This window comes from Acyrthosiphon pisum, chromosome A3 (assembly GCF_005508785.2).
Source record: "Acyrthosiphon pisum isolate AL4f chromosome A3, pea_aphid_22Mar2018_4r6ur, whole genome shotgun sequence".
In the NCBI taxonomy this organism is placed as follows: domain Eukaryota; kingdom Metazoa; phylum Arthropoda; class Insecta; order Hemiptera; family Aphididae; genus Acyrthosiphon; species Acyrthosiphon pisum.
The window spans coordinates 14,712,216-14,738,190 of NC_042496.1; the positions used below are offsets into that span (position 1 = coordinate 14,712,216).

A 25,975-nucleotide genomic window follows, 5' to 3' on the forward strand; every position below is an offset into this window, starting at 1 on the left:
GTTAAACGTAAAATAAATATCTATATTCTATATATATATATATTCTATAAATATGAATTTAAGTCTGTATATGGCCTATAGACTTGGAAACTACAGAAACAATTTACACCAAATTTTGCACGCATATTTCTTGATACTAGGACTCAAGGAGTTTTCTTTTCTTGGTTTCCTTAAACACCTATACCCACTATGAATGATTGTAAATAAACAAATTTTTTGGTTTATATACAGAGTTAGTTGCCATTGGCTACTAAAATAAAATTGTTATAGATAACTAGCCAGCCCTAGTTGTTATGGGATTTTTAGAAAATAGATTTTATTAATTGTTCGTTATTTAAATGTACGATAAAAGGTAATGTCTGTATATTATGTTTTTAACTTATAGATTCAAAAACTACTCAACCGAATTTGACGGAGATATTTTTTTTAGAGATATCAGGAAAATATAGTGAGTAGTTTCGACCGCGTTTGAAAATATACCAAGTTCTATATCTAAATCTAATCCGTCACAGGCGGATTGCCCATCTCGGTCGAATTAGTTCACAAAGCGAGGTACACCGATGCAGATTTTCCCATGAACTGGGATACACTAACCTTAAACCTTAAACCTTAAACCTTAAACCGATATATAACGGTATGGTGCCAGGTTTTATGTTTGTTCATTTTTCCCGGGTGTAGTCGGAGCTAGTGTTCAAATAAAATAATCATCCTTTTCACTGTTTAGTATAAGCATGACATAATATATACTCATAACATCTGGGTTTTGAACTAGCTCGTGTTTATCGAATCGTGGACTTTATAATCAGTAATTCATTTTGTTGTGAATTGATCCGGTATGGTCAATTTTAAAAACCTTAAAACCTTTTTCCGTATAACACGCGTCTCGAATTCAATGACTATAGAGTAAATATATAAAAAAAAAACAACTGTATTATAAAGAAGTATTTATGCGTTTACGTGTGTGTGTATTTGATGAGCAAAATGTATAAGTGCATCATCGAAAAAAAGAGTGATGAAAAATTAGGTTTTTTTTAACGCTGGGTTATTTTATTACGAGCATAAAAACGAACCGCAATTAATAAATGGCACGTAGGCGTGTTGTAGTCCAACTGTGTTTTGGTCTTTAGATAGGACTGTGCGCGCCGGGTTATTTACCAAATTCAAACCATTAAATATGTCAGTTTTATCTAAACATTAATTTGTTTTTCAAACGTTTCAAGGGTCTACGCCTTTGTATTGTTGTAAATTTGTAGTATTTACGAACGTACAGATCGCAAAAGTAAACCGTAAAGTATATTATGATATTTATATTATATTATGTTGACATTTCAAAATTAAAACAGTTATCGTTGATGGCGATTTTGACGTTGACATTACGTTAATATTTGGTTGGATGTAAAATTAATAAAATATTATAACTTTGTTTTCACTTCCATTTTCAAAATAATTAAATTCCGAAGAAAAAAATCGATTCACATCTACAATTATATCAGAACGAAGATTATACCTAATGCAAAAAATAATTTGATTTATTTGGGTTATTTTTTTTCTTAAGGCGCATTCGTATAAAACGTATTATTATACCGGATGGAAAAAACAATTATTTATGATCGCTGTACGAGTTTCCCGTTACCATTAACAATATTACACACATTAACAATATATAACATCGGTAATATAATACGTGCTGCTTTAATATTAATTATTCGAATCAATTTATATGACTCGATCTAGCGTCTATGATACATCCGATGGCTAGGAATACGTATTATAATTAACGTACATAATCACACATTTATTTTATTTAGTAGAAATGATTTTGATATTAATATTATGATATTTTAGACAAAATAAAATAAATATTTAAAAAAAAGTTTTAGATCAAAACGCCTATCTGTTTTATTGTTATTTGTTTAGGTTATGGCACATGCATGTTACGACTTACGTGTGCCAAACATCTTCTATTGTTAGAAGTAAATTTACAATCTGTATACACAAGCAGTGCAATAAGTAAATATGATAACATTTTACCAAATTCGATAACGTGATAGAAAAGTATTCGTACAGACATTACTTCCAATATTATTATAAGCTCATAGGATAGGTGAGATAATATAATAGATTTTTAAAATTTTTTTGGACTTTTCAATAATAAGTATATTATATTATCAATGGAGTTCGTTTGGAGGAAAGCAGGGAGTTGTTTTTTTTATGAAGAGTTCTTTGTCATTCCGTAGGAGAATTGAGATCGGGTGGATGATATTACTGGGTCTATTTACCACTGCGAGAGACCATAAGTTAGTCTATATGACAGTAGTTGGTAGGAAGATTAAAGGTTTAATAGTTGCTCGGGAATTTATAAGAAAGAAAGCCATTTTTATGGGGTTTCAGGAGGTGGAAGCAAAGTTGGCCTACTGTGAGAAGTAGTTTGTCGCTGCTTGGGAATATGACCTTTTTCGTGGATAGTTCGTATTGAGAGTAGCACTCACTACATTCGTATATTTTCATTTATGTCTATATTATTAAAGTTATTGGAATTTTAGTTTATCTTGTCAAGAAAAAGAGAAGCTTAGAATTTTTTTAAGGCAATGCAACCTCTGTAATAGGCCGGTCGGTCTCTACTACAAAAGTGCACATTTGGTAGGTAAATCGGCTGGTTTTTTACAACTATTTGAGGTGTGGGTATTTTCACAGTGAACACATTTAGATGGGTGATTACAGTAAGATTTTATATTGCTGAAACCTCGACAACACAGACATTAATTGGATTGGCTGGTTATTTTCTCGGGGCTCTTCGATTTTTATTTGTGTGTAGTAAATTTGGTTGATATTAAAGACGTCTTTATTATTGATAGAAGGTTCTAGATCAACGGAAATAGTGATGTATATAGTTTTTTTTAATATTACGCTGAAAACATTAGTAACATTATTAGACATATTATTATGTCCATTAGACGAGTTTAATTTATTTTTATTCGCACAATCTTTGCAATAGACCAAACACGGCCATCTGAATATGCAATTTAGCTACATCACTGAAGTGGATTTGTTTTATTGTATCTAGTTCGTTATAATAAATTATTGTTAAAGTATATTATCAAAGTATGAAATTGTCATAGTGGATAACTTAGTAAGTAAATGAAATTAATATTTACATTTTAGATTACATAAAGAATATTAAATTTTCACTTATTCATATATATTATACTGAATTTAAAACTATCAGTTTTATTTTTTGTTGGAAGTATGTACTCGTATTTCTTATTATATTTTTATAATTTAGTTATAACTTGTAAATCATGTTTGTTGACACAATTAACTAAATTAATTTAAAAAAATTTCTATCATTGTTTTTGTAAACATTTAATTTAATTTAAATCTTTGTTTACTATCACTCCGTGTGATCTACTATTTTAAAATGTATACCTCATAACGTTTTTCCTGTCGAATTTCCTTATCTGCTTTTAGCTTTATTTGTTGTTGTTTTTTTTTATTCACTATTACAATTAATATTTTACTGTGCATTGAAATTGACATGTTAAAAATACATTTTGCTGCTAAATGTGTTTGTACGTTTAGGTACATAATATTAAAACAATCATAATAATTGTGTTTTTTATTTAACAATACGCTTACACGTTTACAATATAAAATGTTTATTATGTACTAGACTCTAGATGGTAATGCATAATAATATAATGCTTATTAAATACGTAGGTACTAAAATATTAAATATGTAATATTTTGGTTATGTATACAAATCCACATGGACATTATACATAGGTACGCATAATAATAATGTAATATAACTTTAATGACAAAACCCATTTTGTAAAAAAGAAATACTATTTTACTGTAATGGAAAATAAGAACTTACATAAAGCCGTCAACGTTACATAATCTATTAGTGATTATACTATATTTTATCATATTATTATATATGATTATTATTATTTCGATATAAAACAATTCGGGGTACGATTATTTTAGTACTTTATGCATGTTTTTGTAATTACGTAATAACTATTATTGTTCAGTCGGCCATGTTGTGAGTCACGTTGAAATTTGTAAACGCGTAAGTCTTTCTACCGAGATTGAAAAGAAAAAAAGTAAAAGAAAATAGGTCCAGAATAATTTAATGTACCGATGATTTTTCAAGACCAAATGCATAAGCAATGTATTGTTTCAACCAACCCTGCTATAATATATGTACCTACCTCAACTGAATTATTCATACGACCAAATGATTAAACACAAATCAAATACAGGTGAGAAGACGAGTATCGCGCCGATTTAAAAACAAAATTTTATTGTGGTGGTGTTTTTTATGCATTTTTTTTTTTACACATTTCTGAATGCATAATATCTTATTTAGGTAAAACGCATAGTACCGAATCGTTCATTACTCTAATGCACTCGTAAAAAATCCTGTTAAAATTTGGGCCTCTAATTAAAATCAAATAAATATTAGAGTAAATCATTCCTAAATTAATGACATTTTTCCATGAATATAAAACTTTTTCCTACACATGCCTATATATATATTGTATATATATATATCTATCATTTAGTCTTCATTTTGAATTGTCAAATCGTCCAGGTACACCTTTCAACAATTGAACCCCGGTTCTACAACGATCGAAAATTGTTCCTAATACGTCTTATGACAGCTGCAAGGTACTAATACCTAAAGTCGTTTTTCAATGAAAACATTTTGCACATTTTAATGTTAATAATGTCTAAAAGTGGTAAATCGATTTTTCTTTTCCGAGTTCATTCGTAAAAGCGAGTAATTTGTGCTTTCAAGAACCCTAAGAATGTTTTTATATTATGTAAGTATGTAACTATATTTTATTATTTTTTACTCATTCGGGACATGGCTGGTTCTGATTGAAATGAAGGATGTCTCTCTTTACTGTCTCTTGATTTTATATTTTATCTAATGTCTATTTAATATATAATATTATTGTCCATATGGATCATAATACATAAACTTCATAACCATACGTATATAAATTTATCTGTTTAACACTATTCCAACGTGAAAATTGTATGCATTATATCGTTGGTTTATTCCGTTATTTTTAACGAAACTATACCCTCATAATATATAATAATATATATTATTGTATTTAAGAGGAAAACACGACGTTTTATCGTATTAAAAAAAAATATATATATATTTTAGAGTAGGTATATTAATGATATTAGAAAGATAAAAATGCATTTATTAAAATATTTTTTTTTTTTTTTTGGAATAATGTAAGTTTCCAGTATTTTGAAAATGTTATATATTTTCGCTTTCAAAGTGAATTATTGCGTACAGAAGTTATTTCTGTAAGGTTTGTTACAACATAACATGATTTCAGTTATTCCTTATTTTTTTGTTAAAATAATCACCTGCATCACAGACATATTTTGACATGTGATTTAATATTAATACAGTCAACTCGCGATATAACGAATATCGATATAACGAAAATCTTGATATAACGAATAAAACTACCGGTCCCTTGAAAATATCGCGGTATAATATAATTTCGATGTAACGAACTTTCGATATAACGAATTTTTTTCTCGGTCCCTTGAAATTCGTTATATCGCGAGTTGACTGTATTAATATACTCGACTTGAGCTCTCGTGAACGTCAACATTAATGAAATAAAAATACAGCAAAAATGTATGATATTGTGTAATTGAAAGATACAAATGAATTATTTTTAATTGAATTCCTATACTAATTTATAATAATTAACGATTTTATTCAAAATACTATTATTATTATAAACAACATCCACTCAAATATTGTAGACTGATAAATTAGTTTAATTTTAAAGTTTTAACTTTTAAACATAGCCGCAGACCAATTGTTCAAGTCATCGCCGGACAGTTGTGACTAGTTGAAATACTGTGAAACGTGTCATTTATCATGGCGTGTGTGTGATTTATATGTATGTATGTGTGTAGGTATACCCACAAAGTTATGTTGACCAGATAAAACATCTACGCGGCCGCCCGAGTGAAAGGATACGATATTACTATATTATTATTATATTATGCCCACCACAAACTTTTCATTTGCGTTTCTGACCTGAAATTAATTCTGGGACGCGCGACGACCTAGAGAATGTCAGAAAGTCACGTTTTTCACAATAGCGACGACATTTTAATAAAATTATTATATAATTATGTTTTTTGTACGCACAGTCTTGCGAAGAAACAACTTTTAAAAAAACACGAGAATTTATGTTTTTGAGTTTTAAATGAAATATTTAAGTTCTTTGCAGAGTCTTGCTTACGCTTAAAGTTTATCATTTCTTGTCAACAAAACTGTGCTCTCAAGCAGTGTGATTTACTTGTCATGAACATTGTTATTATTATGATTACTATCGGTACCTACATACCTGATTAAAGACTTTTTTATATGAATTATATTATGTATTGGTTTCAAAATTAGAACTCGAATAAATAAAATACATATTCAAAAGAGTTAGAGGATATTAAGAAATATAAATCTAAGCAAAAAAAAAAACAGCATGCTACTAATTATTGAGTAATCATCGATATGATTTAAGGTAAAGTTCATTAGAAAAATATAAAAAAATAATATGTTTGTAACTTTTATTGTAGATTTGTGTTTCTACGATGATAAGCAATGCATTACGAAAAACCAGTAAAAAAAATAAAAGTTGTATTCAACCCATAAACATATCTATGTTAAAAACAAAATATGTTTTATCGTGATTTTCGTTAGTATGTAACAAAGCGTCAACCAAAATCGGTTAGAAAAAAAACTGTATGCAGCCCAAAAACCTATTATATATTGTAGACGACCAACATTAATTATTAATATTTGAATACCAAGAAATGATTAAGTTAAAGGTTCGACTCACAATTCACAATTTATTCCAACTGTTTTATCGACAGCGGGTCAATAACGGATCACTTATGATGATACGGTTACAGCAAAAACATAAACAACACCCTGTTCAGGGTATCTCATGATCTGCTTAAATAAAATCGTACCTACCAAAAACAATACTCATTGACATTACGAGGATTGAAATGCGTAAAAAAGAAAATCAATCATTCAAAATATTATCGATTATGCGGCCATTAAACACCTGCAGTCGCCATCAGCTGTGGTTTTAATTTTATTGAACGGCTGTCACACAGCTTAGTTGTAAATGTATTAAATGATTTACGTGCAACCATATTTATAAAGTAATGCTATAGGATGCAGTTTATGCTGTAAATTTTAACGGATTGGTTTCACTAATTTGACAGTAAGTTGAATAAAACACCTCTGACATTTACCATGTTTTATGTTTTATTTTTGCTTTTAAATAATTTTTTTTTTGTACCTTATGACACTGTCAAATTTAGTTACATATAAAATGTAAATTTATTGCACAGTAATATTTCAAGAGGTCCAATAATACACGTTTTTACACCTAATTTGTTGCTCCGTCTTACAGTCGCACGAGCTAGTAAATTTACGTCCAGCAATATATTCTACAAAATATAAAAAAATTGTTGTTTACTGTTTCTTCTCGCATATAAATTATCAGGAATCTTAAAGATGAAAAAAAACATACAAAATAATATGAAACTCTATTATCCTATTAGTTCCTTTCAAAACATAATTTAATTTAAATAAGCTAATTATTATTACTTTATAAGTATGTTTAACTATAATATTTTATAAAACTCGTTATACAAAACCAATATGTACCTGCAAAAAAAACTGACAAAAAATGTTGTTTCTTTAAATTATCTTTAAATTTAGTAATATTTCAAATATAGCCTTATTTTAATACTACCTAATAAATACATAGCTGAATCGATCATCTCCGTTACATTGTAAAAGGCGCATAGAAAGGACTTTTTTAGGGAAAGAGTTGTTTCATTTCATAGTAAATTATAACATATTGGAGGGTGGGGTGGGGGTTACACATTCTCTATCGTAGTCGTCGTCAGTCTTCATATTAATAATATGTAATATGAAATAGAATCATATATAACAATATATTTTGTAGACATCTAAATCATATCATAGTACAAAACATATTTTTTGTGTAACTATGCCCAATTGGGGGAGGATCAAAACCCAAAACACCCCTTAGTTACGTCACTGCCTTTTCCTTGTATACGTCATAATAAAACTACCAACACTAATATCACGTCCAGGCACATGTGACATATTATGTGAGGAAAAGGTCCATAGGGTCCATCTATTCCATTTTGTGTGTTATGTCCTTTCAAGTCAACAATAATATGTTTAGCTGGATCATTCCTTTTTTGTATGAAATACACAAAAATATGTTTGTATAAAATATCTATATAAATCAATGACATTTTTGAAAAAAATAAAATAACACTCCAAGGTATAGATGACAAAAGTAATAAATAATATTAATGACATTTTTTTTTCATCTCTTAGTATTCCTTATTCATTATTATTATTGTTATTATTTATTTTTTTTTTAACCGTCATTGAAATTGAAATGCATAATTCATTTCTTTGCAAACACAAATTTATTGTGTAAATGAGTTGACAAAAGGATATTCAAAGTTTATTATTTCAAGAATGAAAACTACACACACACACATTAAAACTTTCATTTCATAAAATATACTGTACAAAATTCGATTTTTTTATAAAACAGTGTTCATACTTGACAGCCAGAAAAAGAAATTTAATTATTTTTTTTTTGATAGCTTGGTTTGCATAATGTGTAATTGTGTTATAATTCTTTGAAAGTAATCAGTTCAGAATTGAGTATAGAATATAGATATTAGCTATGGATACTTATTTATTAAAACGTAACCCTTTTGAAAATAATATAGACATATTTATAATGGATATTTACAACGATAAATTATGACATAAATGTATTGATAGCTAAACAATTATTAAATTAAATGATTCCGAAGATACGCAAGGTCCACTGACATTGGCCATGATTGCCTAATAGGTTCGTTTCGAAGGTGTAATTGGAGTTGACAAAAGGAACATAAAACGGAGCAACAGATATATTATATTATTATTTGCAATGCATAATGTGAATATTGCGAGTTTTGTACCGGCCGCTATGCCCGACAATAAAAGACCGATTGAAACATATTTACGTAAAATCCTTGACAGATTACCTTATAAAAGCGACGTGTGTGACCTTATAATGTGCATATTAAGGATGATTAACTGTCTATACGTTATATAAGCCTCGCAGCCCCCAAGTATTTGGGGCTTACGCCGAGTCAATTCCAGACCGTTGTTCACTGTTCAAATATAATACCTACTTAAATATAATATAATCGGTGTTATTGTATATTATAATGGCTAATCAGCTGAGCGCAGGTCTGAGTTAAATTTGTGTATCGGGAACCTAATCCGCCCTATATACCGATGACTATATATTATAATAATATGTTTATCGTTTGCGTTTCATTATAATAATATTCCGCCGGCCATTTCGACACGTTCGCGGTATAATCATAATAATAACAATTATTATTATTACTATTCCGACAGTAATCACTGCACGGCATCCGCCCATATACGAACCGGAAGTCACTTTTGCCGTGTACATTATGGATCGATTAATAATATCAAACCATTATATAGTATTATTATATGATTATTATTATACAATACTGCTCATCGGAGGGCGGCGCCGACGCCGACTGCGTATACCCTACACGAAAACGTACCTACCTATATACGTATTGTATTAATGGGGACATGGGCCCGGACTTTTACACCGCACGCATTATTTACGCATCCACGGATCTCCTGCAGGACCACGGCGAGGTGTCGATTTATTAACGGCTAACGAGACAACCCTCGAATAAAATATTATTTCGACGAGCGTATATATATTATATATGTATTAATCGAACACGCCCACGGAGATAATGGGTTTTCATGTAGTCGCCGACTCTACCGGTTTGGCTTTTGCGGTGATATCAGATCGTGCGGAGAGAGAAATATATAAATAATATTATTATGTTTCGATTGTCCCGGTCCCGCCGCGACCCGGTATCGTAAAGGTGTTAATATTGTGTTCTATCGCAACGCCTATGATATTCATAATTATGTCTGCCTTGTATGTTAGGTTTATACTGCTTTAATCGTATCCCTAATTTAGTTATGATGTTACGTGGGTAAATAAAATAATTTGTGGAAAGATCAAAAAATAAGGCACACACGGTAAATATTTTTCGCTTATAATATTTTACTTTGCGCGTGTGATCGGCGATGTATGAATGGGAATAATATGTACGAATATATGCAGAATATATTATATAATAGCGAGTCAATAAGTATCTCTAAATCGATTCAAATTGTATTATAGAAGTTCTATGCAACAAATATACTTCCATCAATTATTTAGTGAGAGACCCTATCGCCAAAGTTAACACGCACACACACACACACACACACACACACACACACACACACACACACACACACACACACACACACACACACGTATTATAATAGTATATGCGCATATAGGACAAATTTATTTTCCACGTGACTCTAATGTTATTCACGTGTAATATCGCACAAAAAATTATTTATGTTTCTCGTTCCACGCGAACACTGTTCGTACGAATATACAACAACGACTGATACATATATATCGGCATACCATACTTATACCATTCGTTCGGATGTTATTAATTCAACGGTCGATCGCGCATAATATCAATAGTCATACCTGTACATATTTATGTGTTATATGCCTAATAATATAGTATCTTTTAAGATCCTACAATCGGGACTTAGGTTTTTTTTCAAATTTATAATGTTGTTTGCCAACTGAATTGTAGATTTTTTCATACTATACGCCTGTTATACAGAATGTATGAATTTTAAATTTGAAACCGATTATCACCTATATTTGTAAGTACGATGAGTGTCGTATTGAACCATTCATATCTTCCAGCATAATTATTTTTAACAATTTAACCACATATAGTTATAAATTATATTTTAAGATTCACTACTCTGCCATAAATAGTCATAATTTTATAATAAACCACGTTACTAAAGTTGTTAAAAAAAAAAAAAAAAAAAAAAGCAGGTATTCGTTATTTTATATCAAATTTAACAGAATTTAATGTATATTTAGTAAATGACAAGTAATAAGTAATAGGTAACTTAAAAGCTTATAATAAAGTACATAATTATTTAATCGAAATATTTTATATACCCGATAATGTACCTATTTTTTTTTTGTTTTGCAAAAGTCCTAATCTAATCTACATTTTATCGGAGTAGGTAACAAAATGTTATTGTTAAAGTTTATTAGATATAAAACTTTATTATCTGACAATTTGCGTGTCAGTGTGTGGTTTCTTAGCTCTCAAATGTTTTTATATTTTTATACGCAATCGTGAAGTAGGTAGGTACCATACATTATAATAGATTTTATGATAAAATATACTCTATAATTTAAATATTTAAGTGCACCCAAAATATATTGGGATATGGGACCACACACAACCTTAACACGTAGACCACTAAAGGGTTGTTAATTTAGCTACTTATTTTTTCCAATTAAACCTAAATTTGAACACCAAAAATTATTAAAAAAAGTGAGACTTATAATTTACTATTATTTCACGTGCATTTTATACTAGGTACTGCCTGTTTAATAATAATTAGTTAAAGTAATTTTCATGTTATAAATTATACAATAGTATAGAAAATAAATATTATCATGCACATGTTGTAATACCGATAAGGAATTTCATCCATTTTTTTAAAATAAATCTATTGTTTTTAAATTCATTACATTGTAAGAGTCATTATAATAATTATAATTTTACATTGTTTGATGTGTTCATTTAAATGTAAACATATAAATTATAAATATTGCTTTTAACTGGTTTTATGAAATAATTAATAAATGAGCATATTATGATTTGCTATTGATGATATATATAAAAAAAAAACATTAAGATCCAATTTCCCATCATATTTATGACAATGTTTATAGTCGAAGGGCTAAATGTAGGTCTCAGTAGGTAAGAGCAATAAATATATTATTTAATGAACTTCATACGGCTACAAGATTAATTAGGCGTATCTTAATCTTAATTAATTAAAAATTTTAATTACTATCATAAGTAAGCCGTTTAAAACACGTGTGAATAGTTGAATTATCTAGAGAATTTATTTTAAAACTCTGTTTGGTAAACCACTAAAAGAAACCCTTGGTGATGAAGACCAAGGAGATCCAATTTTGGATCTCGTGGTGATCAACGTGTTCGTTACGCTATGATATATCTACAAACTACAAGCGTGATGAGAATATTTATAATATTTGTAAACGTCCTTACCACACTTACCTTGGCCGATAACGACGAATGCGGTTCGTTGAAGAGCGCCCATAGTTTTGGCTTGGTCCTCTGCCAAAGGTTCAGTGTTCCAGCCAAGTATTCTTCCTCGTAACCAAACATTCTGGCAACTTCCTCCTCGTTTGGTTTCTCGGAGTCGATATCCAGCTTGTCGAGAATGGCGAGGGTCGCCTGGAATCGCGTCAAAGGTTCGTTTTAGTAAAATAAAAATAAAAAAAAAAACTCCCAACAGAATTAATGTTAATAATACAACTGGTATATAGGCACTCAAAAACATTAACGAAAGAATGAAAAAAAAGTTCGTATTATATCGAGTTCGGTTGTTGAATTTTTCGAAGTGGTATCCCACTCGGTGCGTCGTAATGGATCCTTTTCTCTTATATAAAAGGGTGACACACTCTCGCGTTACCCCATCGCTTTTCCCTCACCGAGTTTCACTCACTCGCACGTGCGTGCTGTTTGTGTGTCATTAATCAGCCGCGGAAAACCGGAACTTACTATCCATCAACCCTATCACTTGCTCTTATAAGTACAATTTTTTTTCCCGCAGACTTGTCTTTGCACAGACGTGTACAACTTTCAGAACTTCGAGTATCGAAAACATTTTACCGTTATGCAAAATAACCTACGTCGCGTCGTACAGTAATGGGTTTAATCTGATCACATGGCGAGTGTGTAGTATAACCGCAAGGAGTCTAATCAATTGTCAGACCACAAAACAACGTCGCTGTGTGCATAATGAATTACGTGTAAAATGTATCACAATAAGGTCAAATTAAATAAATAGCCTTAAAATGGCCAAAATTAAAAACTGTAGTAACAATTTATTGGAATGTTACCTACTTTTCACCCATTTAACTATTTAAGTCACAATAAAATATCATAGTATTTCGATATATGCACATATTATAATGTATACAAATTACAAATATTATAATATAGATATAGGCATTGTGTTTAGTTGCAGTTCAAGTCAACAGGCTCAATGGACTATCACATCAACATCAGACCACCTCCACAACGCCGTCTCCAACGCGGACGCCCGCATGACCTATAATTCCTCAAGAACATTCTAAGCTAACTTTAAGCCTCTAACTATTGTTAGTATCACCTAACTTAAAATTTTAATGTAATTTAATTATAGCACTTAACACTCCATGTTGTATTACCTTTTTCTTTACCTATATCTCTAGGCAAAGATAGCGAAAGCTAGGCTCACCTTATTGTAAAATAATAAAAAAAAAAAGTTGTAGTTACCTGGGTGTCTCTGTGAATGCTGTAAGTGGACCAGCAACAGGGCTCTACCTGATTCGAGTCGAGTCCCCAAAACTCCAGCTCGTCCTCGAAAAGCGGTCCACAAACGTTTGTCGGGTAATGTAGTTTTCCCGTCCTGGAACAAAATCAAAAGCAGCAAAACGGTCAATGTTATTATAGCGATGTCAACTAGTGCGTTGTTAAGCCGTTTTACCTATAGTAATTGAGTACTTGGGCAAACACGCCTGGATGCCTATCAAAAAAATACTCGTTGAGCACAGGATCGTAATTGGCTAAAGCTTCGGTGAGTCTGCTAAGCCTCGTAGCTGGTATTTTCTTCAATGTGGCTTTGTAGGTCTCGTAACGGATACCACCGACGTTTAGTATGATCCTGTTCTCACCATCCATGTCAACTGTGACCTTGGTCGTCACGCATCGTTAGATCGTGAACTGTAATTTGTAAATAAATGTTTGTGTTTTAATGAAGTGTTAACGAACATTTTTTTTAAACCATTAAACATAAGAATGACAAAAGTTATTTATGACGGACATAAAATGTGAGTGCGCTAGTTATTAAAATATGTAAACAAGTATATAATATTGTAGACAAATTTACTGTAACCATAATACTGGTATGGGTAAAATGTAGATAATTCAATTATATATTCAACTTTACACGTATAAGTTAATTTATATGAATTTCATTATACATAGGCTGTATATTGTTGTACATTTAAGACTTAAATATCCTTGTTTATAATCCATTAAATTATATATTATGTAGTACATGGTCACGAATTTTGTTAGTTAAAGTTATGGGATTATTTCATACGCCATGACTACATTATACACGATGCACAACCCTTCATACAAATTAATATTGTAGTAATAGTCAATAATTAAATTAGGTGCAGTTTAATCAAAACAGTTTTCAATTAATAAAATATAAACTTTTTAGTTTTAACTTAAAATAATTTAATAAATAACTACTAGGTATGCTAATGATTTTATATTTATTTATAACAGCTCTAGTAGTAGGTATAAATAGCTATTAAAATTAAATTCAACGAAATATCTAAAGATTTATTTGTATTTTCCTTACATTTTATTACTGAGTTACAATAATTAACTTATCTAATAATTAATAATTAACTATATCTTTTAGACAGTAAGTATAATATTATAAGGCATCAAGGCGTTGCATATTGTACAGATTGATTCATTCAGCGTAATTTACTAATTTTCGAAGTTGATTTTTTTTTTTTTTAGTTACCTATTTTTAGTCTATAATATATATTATATTTATTATTTATAGATATTATATATTATATGACGTGCTATTTATTTACCTATATATTTTTTATTTATTTATATACAAATGATTGAGCGTTTGTTAGTACTCGTTAATATCGGACACCACTAAACCTGTCGAAGGTTTTTGTTCTGGTTAGGCATCACCAGGTGTTGTCAGTTCAGTATGAGGTTCAAAATTATTCGTGTTTATGGTATGAAGTCTGGAATGTTTTGTTGGGTTAACTTCAGTGTATATATTATAAATGTATAATATATATATTCCGTATTATATTATTAAAAACGAGCAGTACTTCATTTGTATAAATCAATAAAATTCTAGTCCCTAAATTGTATTCCTTTAAAATATAATAGTATGTTATACATTTTTATTTAGTGGCCATCGATATTATTAATTTGAATCCGTATTCAGAAGTGAATATTGTCTAATTTGACGTTTTTTTTTTTTTTTTTTATCAAATATGGAACAATTTTTTTATTTTCCAAGTATAAACCACAGATTAAAATTTAGAATTTAGAAATTTTAATGAATTATGACATTTAATAGTTGCCATACGAAATAAATAAATAAAATAGCTAACAGTTAATACTTAATATAGTATGATATTATATTATATTTTTTAGAATAAAACTAAATCCGTATCTACAGCAAATAATTGTTTTTTATAGGTTTTTTAATACTGCTTTATTTTAGAGTGTCATCAAGATACAACATCTGAACTTAATTTATAATCATTTAATGTATAGGAATTCTGAACTTATTCTGAGCACCTGTGGCTACAGTGGTGTATAAAAAATTAGTTTATTATTAATTACTTTGAAATTTAAATAAATATATTATAAATAGTATATTATACACACTATACTTTATTATTGCTTGACAACTAAATATATTTAAATATAATATGTAATAGGTATAGGTACTCATATTGTTGTACACTACTGAATCTACCGTATATGGTAATTAAAATCTTACGGAATTTTATTATATGAAATATATTTTGTGATTATAGTTTTTGATATAGGACATAATATATTTAAAATATTATGTTGATAAAACAAACGGTAAAATTAAATTTAAAAACGTGAGTCACCTTTAAAAATAGTTTATAATATTACGGAAAAGTTACATATTTTCATCTTGGTAGAGATGTATTGTTTTCATTCGGTCACTTTGGTATTTTTCACCGGGTGTTAAACCGAATATATATACTATTTACTGTTATATATACGGTTTAATTATTGGTGAGAGCGCACTTTTTTACGATATATATATACTTTAAAATCGACGGACGAGCGAGTGGGCAAGGGTGGTTGTATAAAAACGTTGGATAGGGACCAAATATAAATTAATAGTGTTAAAATACGATGGGTGTTGGGGGAGGCCGTGGACAGTTCGAGAAAAGGATATTATACTGCGACCGGGTGCCGATGGTGATAATGCATTCTAATGGGCAAAAGGCCATCAAACCAATGATTACATACAAACACATTCACACAGATTTACGCGTACATACATTATTGTATTGACTATTGAATATCAGTGGGAAGTCTGGTCTGCAACTGTGGTCAAATGTTACCGAGTGTACTGTAATATAATATATTATAATAATATACATAGTCACTTTATGGATGGGAATATTTTGTGCGGTATTCAGTTTTTGTTTTTGTATTTAAAAAAAATAGCAACACATTTACAATCTATAATCTGATTTATTCAAGAAGTAAATTAGATAATTTTATTTTAGAATAATATTTTATTCATACGGTACGCATCGCGTAGCTAGTACCTATTATACAATAATAAAAAAAAAAACATGAATACACATTAGAAGGGAACCATCAGCTTATAATAATACATATATTACATCATCAAGTTTTTTTTTTTGTGAATTCTTTGCGTTTATCTATATTTAGTTTAGTTTTTTTTCTTTGTTACTAGTTCCACGGTTCTTAAAGTTTATACTGCGGTGCACATTAAGGTGTATGTATACCATAACTGTATAATAGGTAGACTGCTACATTCTGGTACATATACTACATCGTATGACGTATAAAACAAAATATTATGTTCTTCAGCTGTGTTCAGAAATTAAAATATAAATTCCACATTTACTACACAGTAGTATTTGACTGGAAGTTCGTTATTATACGTCATAATTATAGGTACTTATATTATAATTTATAGTTTTTCGACTATATTATTTTATGATTCATGAAAAAAGCACAAAATATTTAAATTTTTTTACGAGATGTAATATTATGTGTAATTTAAAAACAGTATATCCATCGAAACTTTTGTAAACTAAAAGGCTAATTTGACTAACTATAATAAATCAACGGCCGGTCAGTTGATTCCATAGAACTCCTTTTAACCAAGTAATAATCCACTGAGTGTACCTAATTATAGTAACGAGAAGTCGATAAAACATGCTGCATATATGTTTGTCAATATCACCGAGTATTACTTTCAAAAATAAAAAAAAAATGCAATAAAATATAAAATCCTCTAAGCTACAAAATATTATTGAGTCATTAGTAATATATCCCTATTGCAGATTTCGGCACGTGTATATGATATATAACATTCGACGTTGGGCACCCTCAAATAATCGAACTACCGACCAGTTTTACCGCACAGTTGTACCTACAACATGGGCACTTGGCAGTATATAGTAGTAATTCAAAATTGCAATAATAATATATTATATATTTGTAGACATTTCGAACGGGGCATAACGTTTCCGAATCGATTCGCAGTCGTGGCGTGGGAGGTATTAATCATTTGTTTCCCGTCGAAGAGGTGGTGCGGATTAGCGGTGAGGGCGTGGAGGCAACTATTGAGACGTTTGGCGATTATCGTTTAGATTTTAAAGTGAAAACTCGACGCCGTTATTGTTTTGCTAGCCGACGCCGACTAATGGTCTCGTATAATGATAATAGTAGCAATATAATTGCACTGCTGCGTCGTCGAGAAACGATGCGTACTTATACAGTGATCTGCAGTCGGAATCGAGAAATGACATCGCGGAAGACAATATTGTACAGACGATGGACTCATCTCAGGACAAGTGTAACAAGTTTGGCGCCGGCCGTCAGACTGTCGCATTTTCGAAACGAATAGTCGTGACTTTGACGTCTATTGATGTACAGCTCGTGTCACTAGTACCTTCTATACATAACAGTACAAGATGAAAAGTATTATATAGGATTTTTTTTCGAAATGTTCAATTCGGAAAATTCGAAATACACGCTATTCTAACATTTACTGCTTTTTTTTATTTGTGCAACCCAACTTCATTTTGTGCGTGAAGTCTCATTCAACTTTGTACTTGAGTAAACAGGACCATTGTATACTTAGTTTTAAAACCAGAAGTTTACGTGTAAATAATTTAGAACCAATTACACGAAACTACTGCGTACCATACGATAAATCTTCATCGGAAACTGTACGTATACTCAATAATGTATTTTGATGAACTTCTAATCAATTCGTGCTTTTCGTAGTTTCATTCCAACACTTATCAGGCAGGACCTATAATGACATAGGTAATATTATCGAACCTATTTGTATCCAGGAATAGTAAAACGTACATACAAAGTCTTACAATTATAAAGTGTAAATTTGATACTTTGAGAGTTTGAGAATAGCTGAGCGGGGTATGATTATTTTCCCGGTCTCTTAGCAGATCGAATTTCAATCACAAGACTGCTAACAGCGTTATACGACATAAATGTATATAGGATATATTCAATTCGCTATTTTGCACCAATTTTAAAATTAAAAGAAAATATTATGCACCAAACAGATTGAAACCAGCTGCAGTATAATATTTTTGTATAAAATACATATTTAAATTTTAATACGACTACTAGAATCACACTACAAGGTACAGAGTATTAAAAAAAAAATGCGTAGCAATGAAATATTTATGTAAATATTTCAAACGAAAATTGAGAAATATTTCTTTTAACCGATCTGATACAATATAATAATATATTAAATAATATTATATAAGTTATACGACGCTATTGTTGTAGAACTGTATACGTTATTGAATTTTGACGATAACGAAAAATACAATGTCTTAAACACATATTATCTTACGGTTTTTCATAAAACTAAACAACGATCTGAACGTGGTTATTGCAGTGTATCGTATATTATTTTTCGCATAAACAACGAATATAAGTAAATTACAATCATTACTACCACTGGCATGGATTCAGAAGTTCATTTTCATTTTTAACCGATCAAATATATGTTTATTTTTTTTATTCGTTTCTATTACTATTTAACGTACCGTGTAACTGCGTATGTGTCGTAGAATCTAATATACTTGACAAATGGAAACACTAAATATTCCGTTTCGCATATTTGCTACAATATTGGTTCTGAACTTTTATGTAAAAGTAGAGTCGACTTAATCGATAGCGTCACTAAAGAGTGAGCGAAAATACAATTATTTATTGACCCCGACTAATGGCAACAGATTTACCTTAACGGGAGGTAAACCAGTTAACTACCATTATGGCTCCGTGTCGTAGGAAAACAATTTTCCGGCGGGCGTGAAAGGGATTTTAAGTGCTCTGGGAAAATAATGTTATTATTATTTACATTGCGTTATAAGTCTTTTTAAGCAAATTTTACACCTGACTTTATGCAAGGCAAGAATGTTAAACATTTCGGAGTCTTACTCGTATTAAACTTGAATTATTGAGAAAGCTTTTATACATTATTACCTCACACAAATATTATAATAACAGTCTTAATGTTACATAATATCAATAAACCGTATGCAGTGATGGTTATCGACAATGTATAACCTACCTATTTTCATTAAACACTACAGCTTTACCAGAAAATACTATAAAATACTATAAAATCTAACGTATTTTCAGTGTTCTCAGAGAACCAAATAGGATTTCATGTAATCCAATATTGTGTTAGTTATACAAAACATTCCTCTTAAAATCGTGTAAGTGATATTCTGTTTAAGGTCACATAGTACCTATATTATTATTATTGTATAATTACACTCCACCGATGTCAAAAAAATATATACATAAACATATAACAGTATAAAATATAACTATATATAACAAGAAGAAAAAGTTATGAGAATATAATACATATTATGTAAAATTAGTTTGTTTTAAAAATTAATTAAAAAGTCGTATTGTTTTTTTTTTTTTAAACCCAGTGTAAGCGACAGAAAATATAAGAGACAAGACCCAGCGGAGTCGTGTAATAAAAGTTTGTAAAAGATAAAAAAAAAAAGAGGAAACATTTATAAATATATTCAGACCAAACAAGTTTTTGAAGCAACCATACTATCTTATGCTTAGACAATTTCAATTTTCCGAGATGACTAAGCTTAATGCACAGCCATCATCTAAATAGAAAAAATATAGTGTGCCGCAATCACTAAAGTCGCACTACACGGGAGTTTCACGTGGTTGTAATTGTTACAGTGGTTGTTGCGGCGAACTTTCTACATAATATTATGGTGATGGTTTTTGATTAATGTACATTTTTATAAACATTAATACTCGTTGAATGTTGTTTTTCTCCAACGAGTACGGAATAAAAGGTATATCCATCGCCTGGAGGCCCCGTCCATTGTTAACGGAAGGTTACTATTGTTTTTCTATCGCCGAAAATAATAAACCTTGCTAAATATAATATACCGTTATTATTCTTTAAATATATTGCCAATACGATTATTAAAACTGTATTATCTCTTAAATCATAGAATTTGCGATTGTAAACATTTTCTTTATATATGATCACTGATCATCTCTATTATTATTTACATTGAACGTTTAACAGTTAATAAATAATAATACTCGGTATATTTGGGTACATAGGACGGCATATAATGTTAGATACTCTTCACATATAGTTTAATATTCTATATTCAAAAATAAAATAGCTTCCTCGCTCCGCTCAGAATCTAAAATCAATATTAAAATAACATATTATTATTATAAAATAAAAAATAAAATAATATACATTTTGTTTAATTACAAAGAACAATTCATCGATTGAAGAAAGTCGAAAACAACGGATTTACACATAATATAAGCCTGCATATAATAATATATTATCATGTCAGATGTTATCAATTCAAAATCACCAACTATGCATCAACTCTCCTCAGCGAGACCTTTTTCTTGTTTTAATTAATTAATTTAAATAATATGATGCACGGGTATTTTGTAAAATCAATCCTAGACACCACTTTGAACTCTCTCAATTTATTCCACTAAATATTTTAATATCGAAAAAATATCGTGGTCCTCCTTAACTTTTTGAATACTCCTCAGAGTAATATTATGGTACAGTGTCCACTGTACATACCGTTCATTTATATCTTATACTATATATACAACTATAGACACGTCGTAATGATAATATATTATGCATAAACGGGAAAATATTATATGACGTACGAAGTCAAAACTATAATGCGTCACAGAATGTTTGGTTCTAATTTCACCGATGCAATGCTGACTACAATCATATATTACAGGATGAGTATCAAAGTTTCCATGTTTCCGTAGCTGGGTTCGCCTCGTGGGAAAAAGCGGTGACGCATCCTGTACGTGCCCCTATATGGCTTTATCCATAATACGTGTATACTGTATAATAATAATAATATAACCTATACACATTAAATTGTATTTGTTGAGTGGCAATTTATCACCAGAATATGCCCAACTGATATTATTATTTAACACAAACATACGGTCGTGTACAGATGGATGCGATAGAAGTGGCATGCCCCTTATGTCTGGTGGGAGGGCACTGGGTGGCTTACGCGCGGGGTTAAATCGTGAACCCGGCTTATTAAGTATTCAGCGGGGCGAACCTGCCGCTGGAATCCTCGAGGGTGAAATTGCTGAAGACTAATTAAATTGTTCTATTTTTTTTTTTTTTTTTTGGCTCGTTACTCGCGATTATAATCGTGACGCGTACTCACACATTTACATTTCTACTGCAGGACCCGTAATGTTCGTGCGAGCCGACAACAACGAAAAAACGTCGAAAAAAGCCGAAAACAATCAACGGCGACAAGGGCGCTTAATTTTATTCGTCCCGTCGTCGTCGTACTACAACAGATATGTATGCATTGTAAATGAGGGCATCCCCTCGGATCGGTATTGTGCTTGGTTCGCGAAGTCCGTGTCCCCCAGGGGAAATTGATGGACAGGTGAACGATTTATCATCGGTACTTGTCAGCGCGCTACTTCAAGAGACGCCTGGAAAACTGTATGAGATTCGACCGGAAAAAAAAACGCTCCTGACCCGCACACCCAGCCTTTGTGTGTCCGAATTTACTCTAAATAATATATTTATTTGTGTGTGTTTTTACACATATACACTTATATTGTACAAAGACATCGGACAATAATAATGGAAAAGTCCAGTCCAGTCGGTTTTTCTATATAATATGTTATTCATATATAATTATTTTCGCGGCACAAACAATATTAGTTCTACTCGGCAGCCGGATATGTCGGATCGTTCATTTTCATTTGATTTCGTTTTCTTTTCTGATTTGCGAGCAACGCGTGCTTTGAATGAAAGCGATTATGATATATTATAATAAGTGTGGGTTTGGCGCTCTATTAATACTTATGTGAAACCTAAATTTATAACTACCTACGAAGAAAACAAGCATCATAACTGAAAATGTGAGATAATATTAATTATTTATATGATTTTGTTTATATAATAAAATATACGTAATACTCATCAATAAACTTTTGCTTTAACCACCATTGTATAAACTATAAAGTTTAACAATTTATGTTATCAACATAACGTATCATTGCTACCGAAATAATATCATTTTCTAGAAGAATGAAAAAAAAAGATATAACTAATAATCTATAATATCATTAATGCAAAATGTTATTAATTTATGGTCTGACCTTTAATGGTCTAAAAAACTACTAAATATGCACTTAAAAAGGTAAAAATATGTGTGCTTATAAATACACAATATGAACATTTTAATATTTTTTGTTATATTTGATTTATATTATTTTACATAAAAATTATTACAATGGTTCTTTGAAATGTAGTTTCATTTTAAATCATATACAAATTTAATAATAATAACCATACATAAAATATAATCTTTATTTAATTGACCTACTCTGTCTACTCTTCACATATATACACATAAACTATACATTTTATATATTATAATCGGTACAAAGTATTATACAATAATTACGTGCGTTGAAATATTAATATTTATATTGTTGCTCATGTCACACAATTTAATTCTCGTTAATTTTTTTTTAATCTACATGATCTGCATAAATTAATATTAAAAGTCAACAAATTATGATATACTAAAAATCATCAAAACATTAGAGAGTATATTTTTAATATTAAAAATATTTCTTAATAGGTATGCAGCAAGAACTTTTGATATTTCATTCGATAAGTTGTGAAATTAATTTATTGATTAAAGATTGTTAGATAGAGCATGTGAAGATTCTAACCTATAAAAAATATGCAAATTATACTATAATGTTTGACTGTTTGAGCCACTTAGTATAATGACTGGGGCTATATTTTATAAAACATAATTTTATTATTAGTTGTTATTTTGATATTAATTATTTATAAACTTTAAGTTTACTGTCATATACCGTCGTATTATAATAATATGTGTCTAGTATTTTTACGTCTGTAATTGAGAAAGGTTCATAATACATTTTTGTGCGAAATACGTGGAATATATGTTATATATATAATGTATTATTATGTGATGTATTTAAAACGTAGGTATACGCTAGACAGCCATAGTCAATTATCATGAGAAGGGTTGTAGTCTAGTTTATTAATATTTAATTTGTCATTAAAATTAATTTTGAAATTACCTGTTCAAAATGAAAAAATTAGCAATATTACTAGTAATACTTATCATCTACCAATGAATAAATCGTTTTTTTTGTATTAAAAAACTTTATAAGCTCGTAAAATATAAAAAAAAATAAACCACATCAACACTTTTAGAAACGTTGATCGAAAAAATCTGGTAAAAATTCCAAGACTTTATGATTTATTTTAAGAAATAATATATTCTATTTTATTAGGATAAATTAAACAAGAAAATTCATTTAAATTAATTTACCAATATAAATAATGGTTTTATATATTATAATAGTGTTTTGTTTTTTATATCAATATCACATGGAAAAATCATTATAATTAATAAAGGTATAAACTATAATAGTATCATTATATTAGTGATGTAAAAACACAATTTTTTTTATTTTTTTGCAATATTTCAGGCACACCTTTAAAATATTATCTACACATACTTTCTGGTAGCAGGAGCATACTTCAAAAATTAATTGAAGAACACTCGTTTCCGAAGTACCGACTTCACTTGTCTATACAATATATTATAATATATAGAGTTTTAATATATTCATATAATTGGACAACCATCGCTAGACATAATAATATGTGGAATGTATAAAAAATAACTACACAATACATATAGATAGGTACCTATTTCGTGTAATATAATGATGATCATCATTCGTCGTATTTTAAAATTGTATTGCATTTAAGAGGGAAATAGTATATTATAACTGAATAGGAACCAAAATATTTTAGAACCAACTAGTACCCTAATATATCACATTAATTAATAATTATATTAAATTTCAATATATATATATTATTTTAGAATTGCCAGTCTTTAGTTTTTTAATATTAAAAAATTAGTCATAGAATAATTTTATTGTTTTCCATGGAGTAGTACAATTTCTGAAACTGAAAAGTTTTCTGCTTTTTGATTTTAATAATTTTTAAATATTCATAAATTCCAGTAATCTTCTGGGAGCACTTAATTCAGCAAAGTTATTAGTGGTAAAAGCATCATTTTGCATAGACTGTTTAGGGTGCTTTACTAATAGCTTTCGTTATATTTTTATTTATTTAATTTTTAAAATATAAAATTTTAAGTAAAAATTATGAATTTCAGCACATACAAAGTAGTACGAATTTACACTATTATAACTATTATTATGACTTTTTCTATAACAATAATAATCATTATTATTATTATATGCATAGAGATATAGGTAATTGTCGGGAACAGTGGAACACAATGTTAATTTACAGGAATTATACAGAAACTGTAATAACAAATTAAAGTTTATCATAAGGCTAAATAATAGTGTTTTTCATTGATACATTCATATATTTTGCAAAACTTAAATTTTAAAATTAACTTGTACTGCTTAAAAATATATATTTAAAAAAATTAATAAATTAGATTTAAACTGGGATATGTTAAATGAATATTAAATACTTGTTCTGCAGGTGGAAACGATAGTAAATTGATGAACTCCATTACAATAATTTATTGATTTGATTTATTGATTTGATTTGCAAACAAACAATTAATACATTTGAAAATATAATTATAGTAGATATCGTCTGCTCACATTCTATAAGCTGTGCTTGTATTGAAGGTGATGAGTTCTTAATATAAAAATTTAAATATTAAACATAAAAGAATAGATTAATGTGAGAGAGAAAGAATAAAACAAAAATTATAGTTACAATATAGTAATAGCAGAAAAAAAAAATAGTTACATAATAATAATAAATGGAAACAATGCATAGATTATTAATAATTATACATTAGAACTTAGAGTAGTGTTAACATGGTATATTTAAAATGATTACAGTCATTGAAGATATTAATATTAATTTTTAAGTCTTTACAAAGAGTAATAGCAGTATTTAATGTACTTTTGAAACCAAAAGATTTATAACATCTAGGAATATTAATATTTACATTTTTCTTAAACCTAGTATTTACATTATGGTTACATATTGGTACAAAATTCCTATGCTTATATATTAGTAATAATACACTTTTTTTAAACAGCTTATCAAAATTAAATACATTTAATTCCTTATATAATATAGTATCAGTACTTGTGTAGCTAGGTAACTTTAATATAAATTTAATTTATTTATTCATAATTGTTT

General features: G+C 29.2%; 1 protein-coding gene across 5 annotated transcripts in view; it reads right to left on the reverse strand.

Annotated features, from left to right (window-relative positions):
• LOC100169647 (potassium voltage-gated channel protein Shaw) overlaps window positions 1–25,975 on the reverse strand; it is a 154,457-nt gene that overhangs the window by 50,050 nt on the left and 78,432 nt on the right. For 4 of the 5 annotated variants that reach the window (XM_008183047.3, XM_016803024.2, XM_029491320.1 and 1 more), the window contains 3 exons: window positions 13,841–14,076; window positions 13,630–13,762; window positions 12,355–12,543 (listed from right to left, as the gene is read on the reverse strand). In XM_008183047.3, coding sequence (XP_008181269.1) covers window positions 12,355–12,543; window positions 13,630–13,762; window positions 13,841–14,034 — 516 coding nt within the window. In that variant the 5' untranslated portion in view covers window positions 14,035–14,076. The remainder of the gene's footprint in view (window positions 1–12,354; window positions 12,544–13,629; window positions 13,763–13,840; window positions 14,077–25,975) is intronic. The other variant, XM_008183048.3, reaches the window with a different exon arrangement.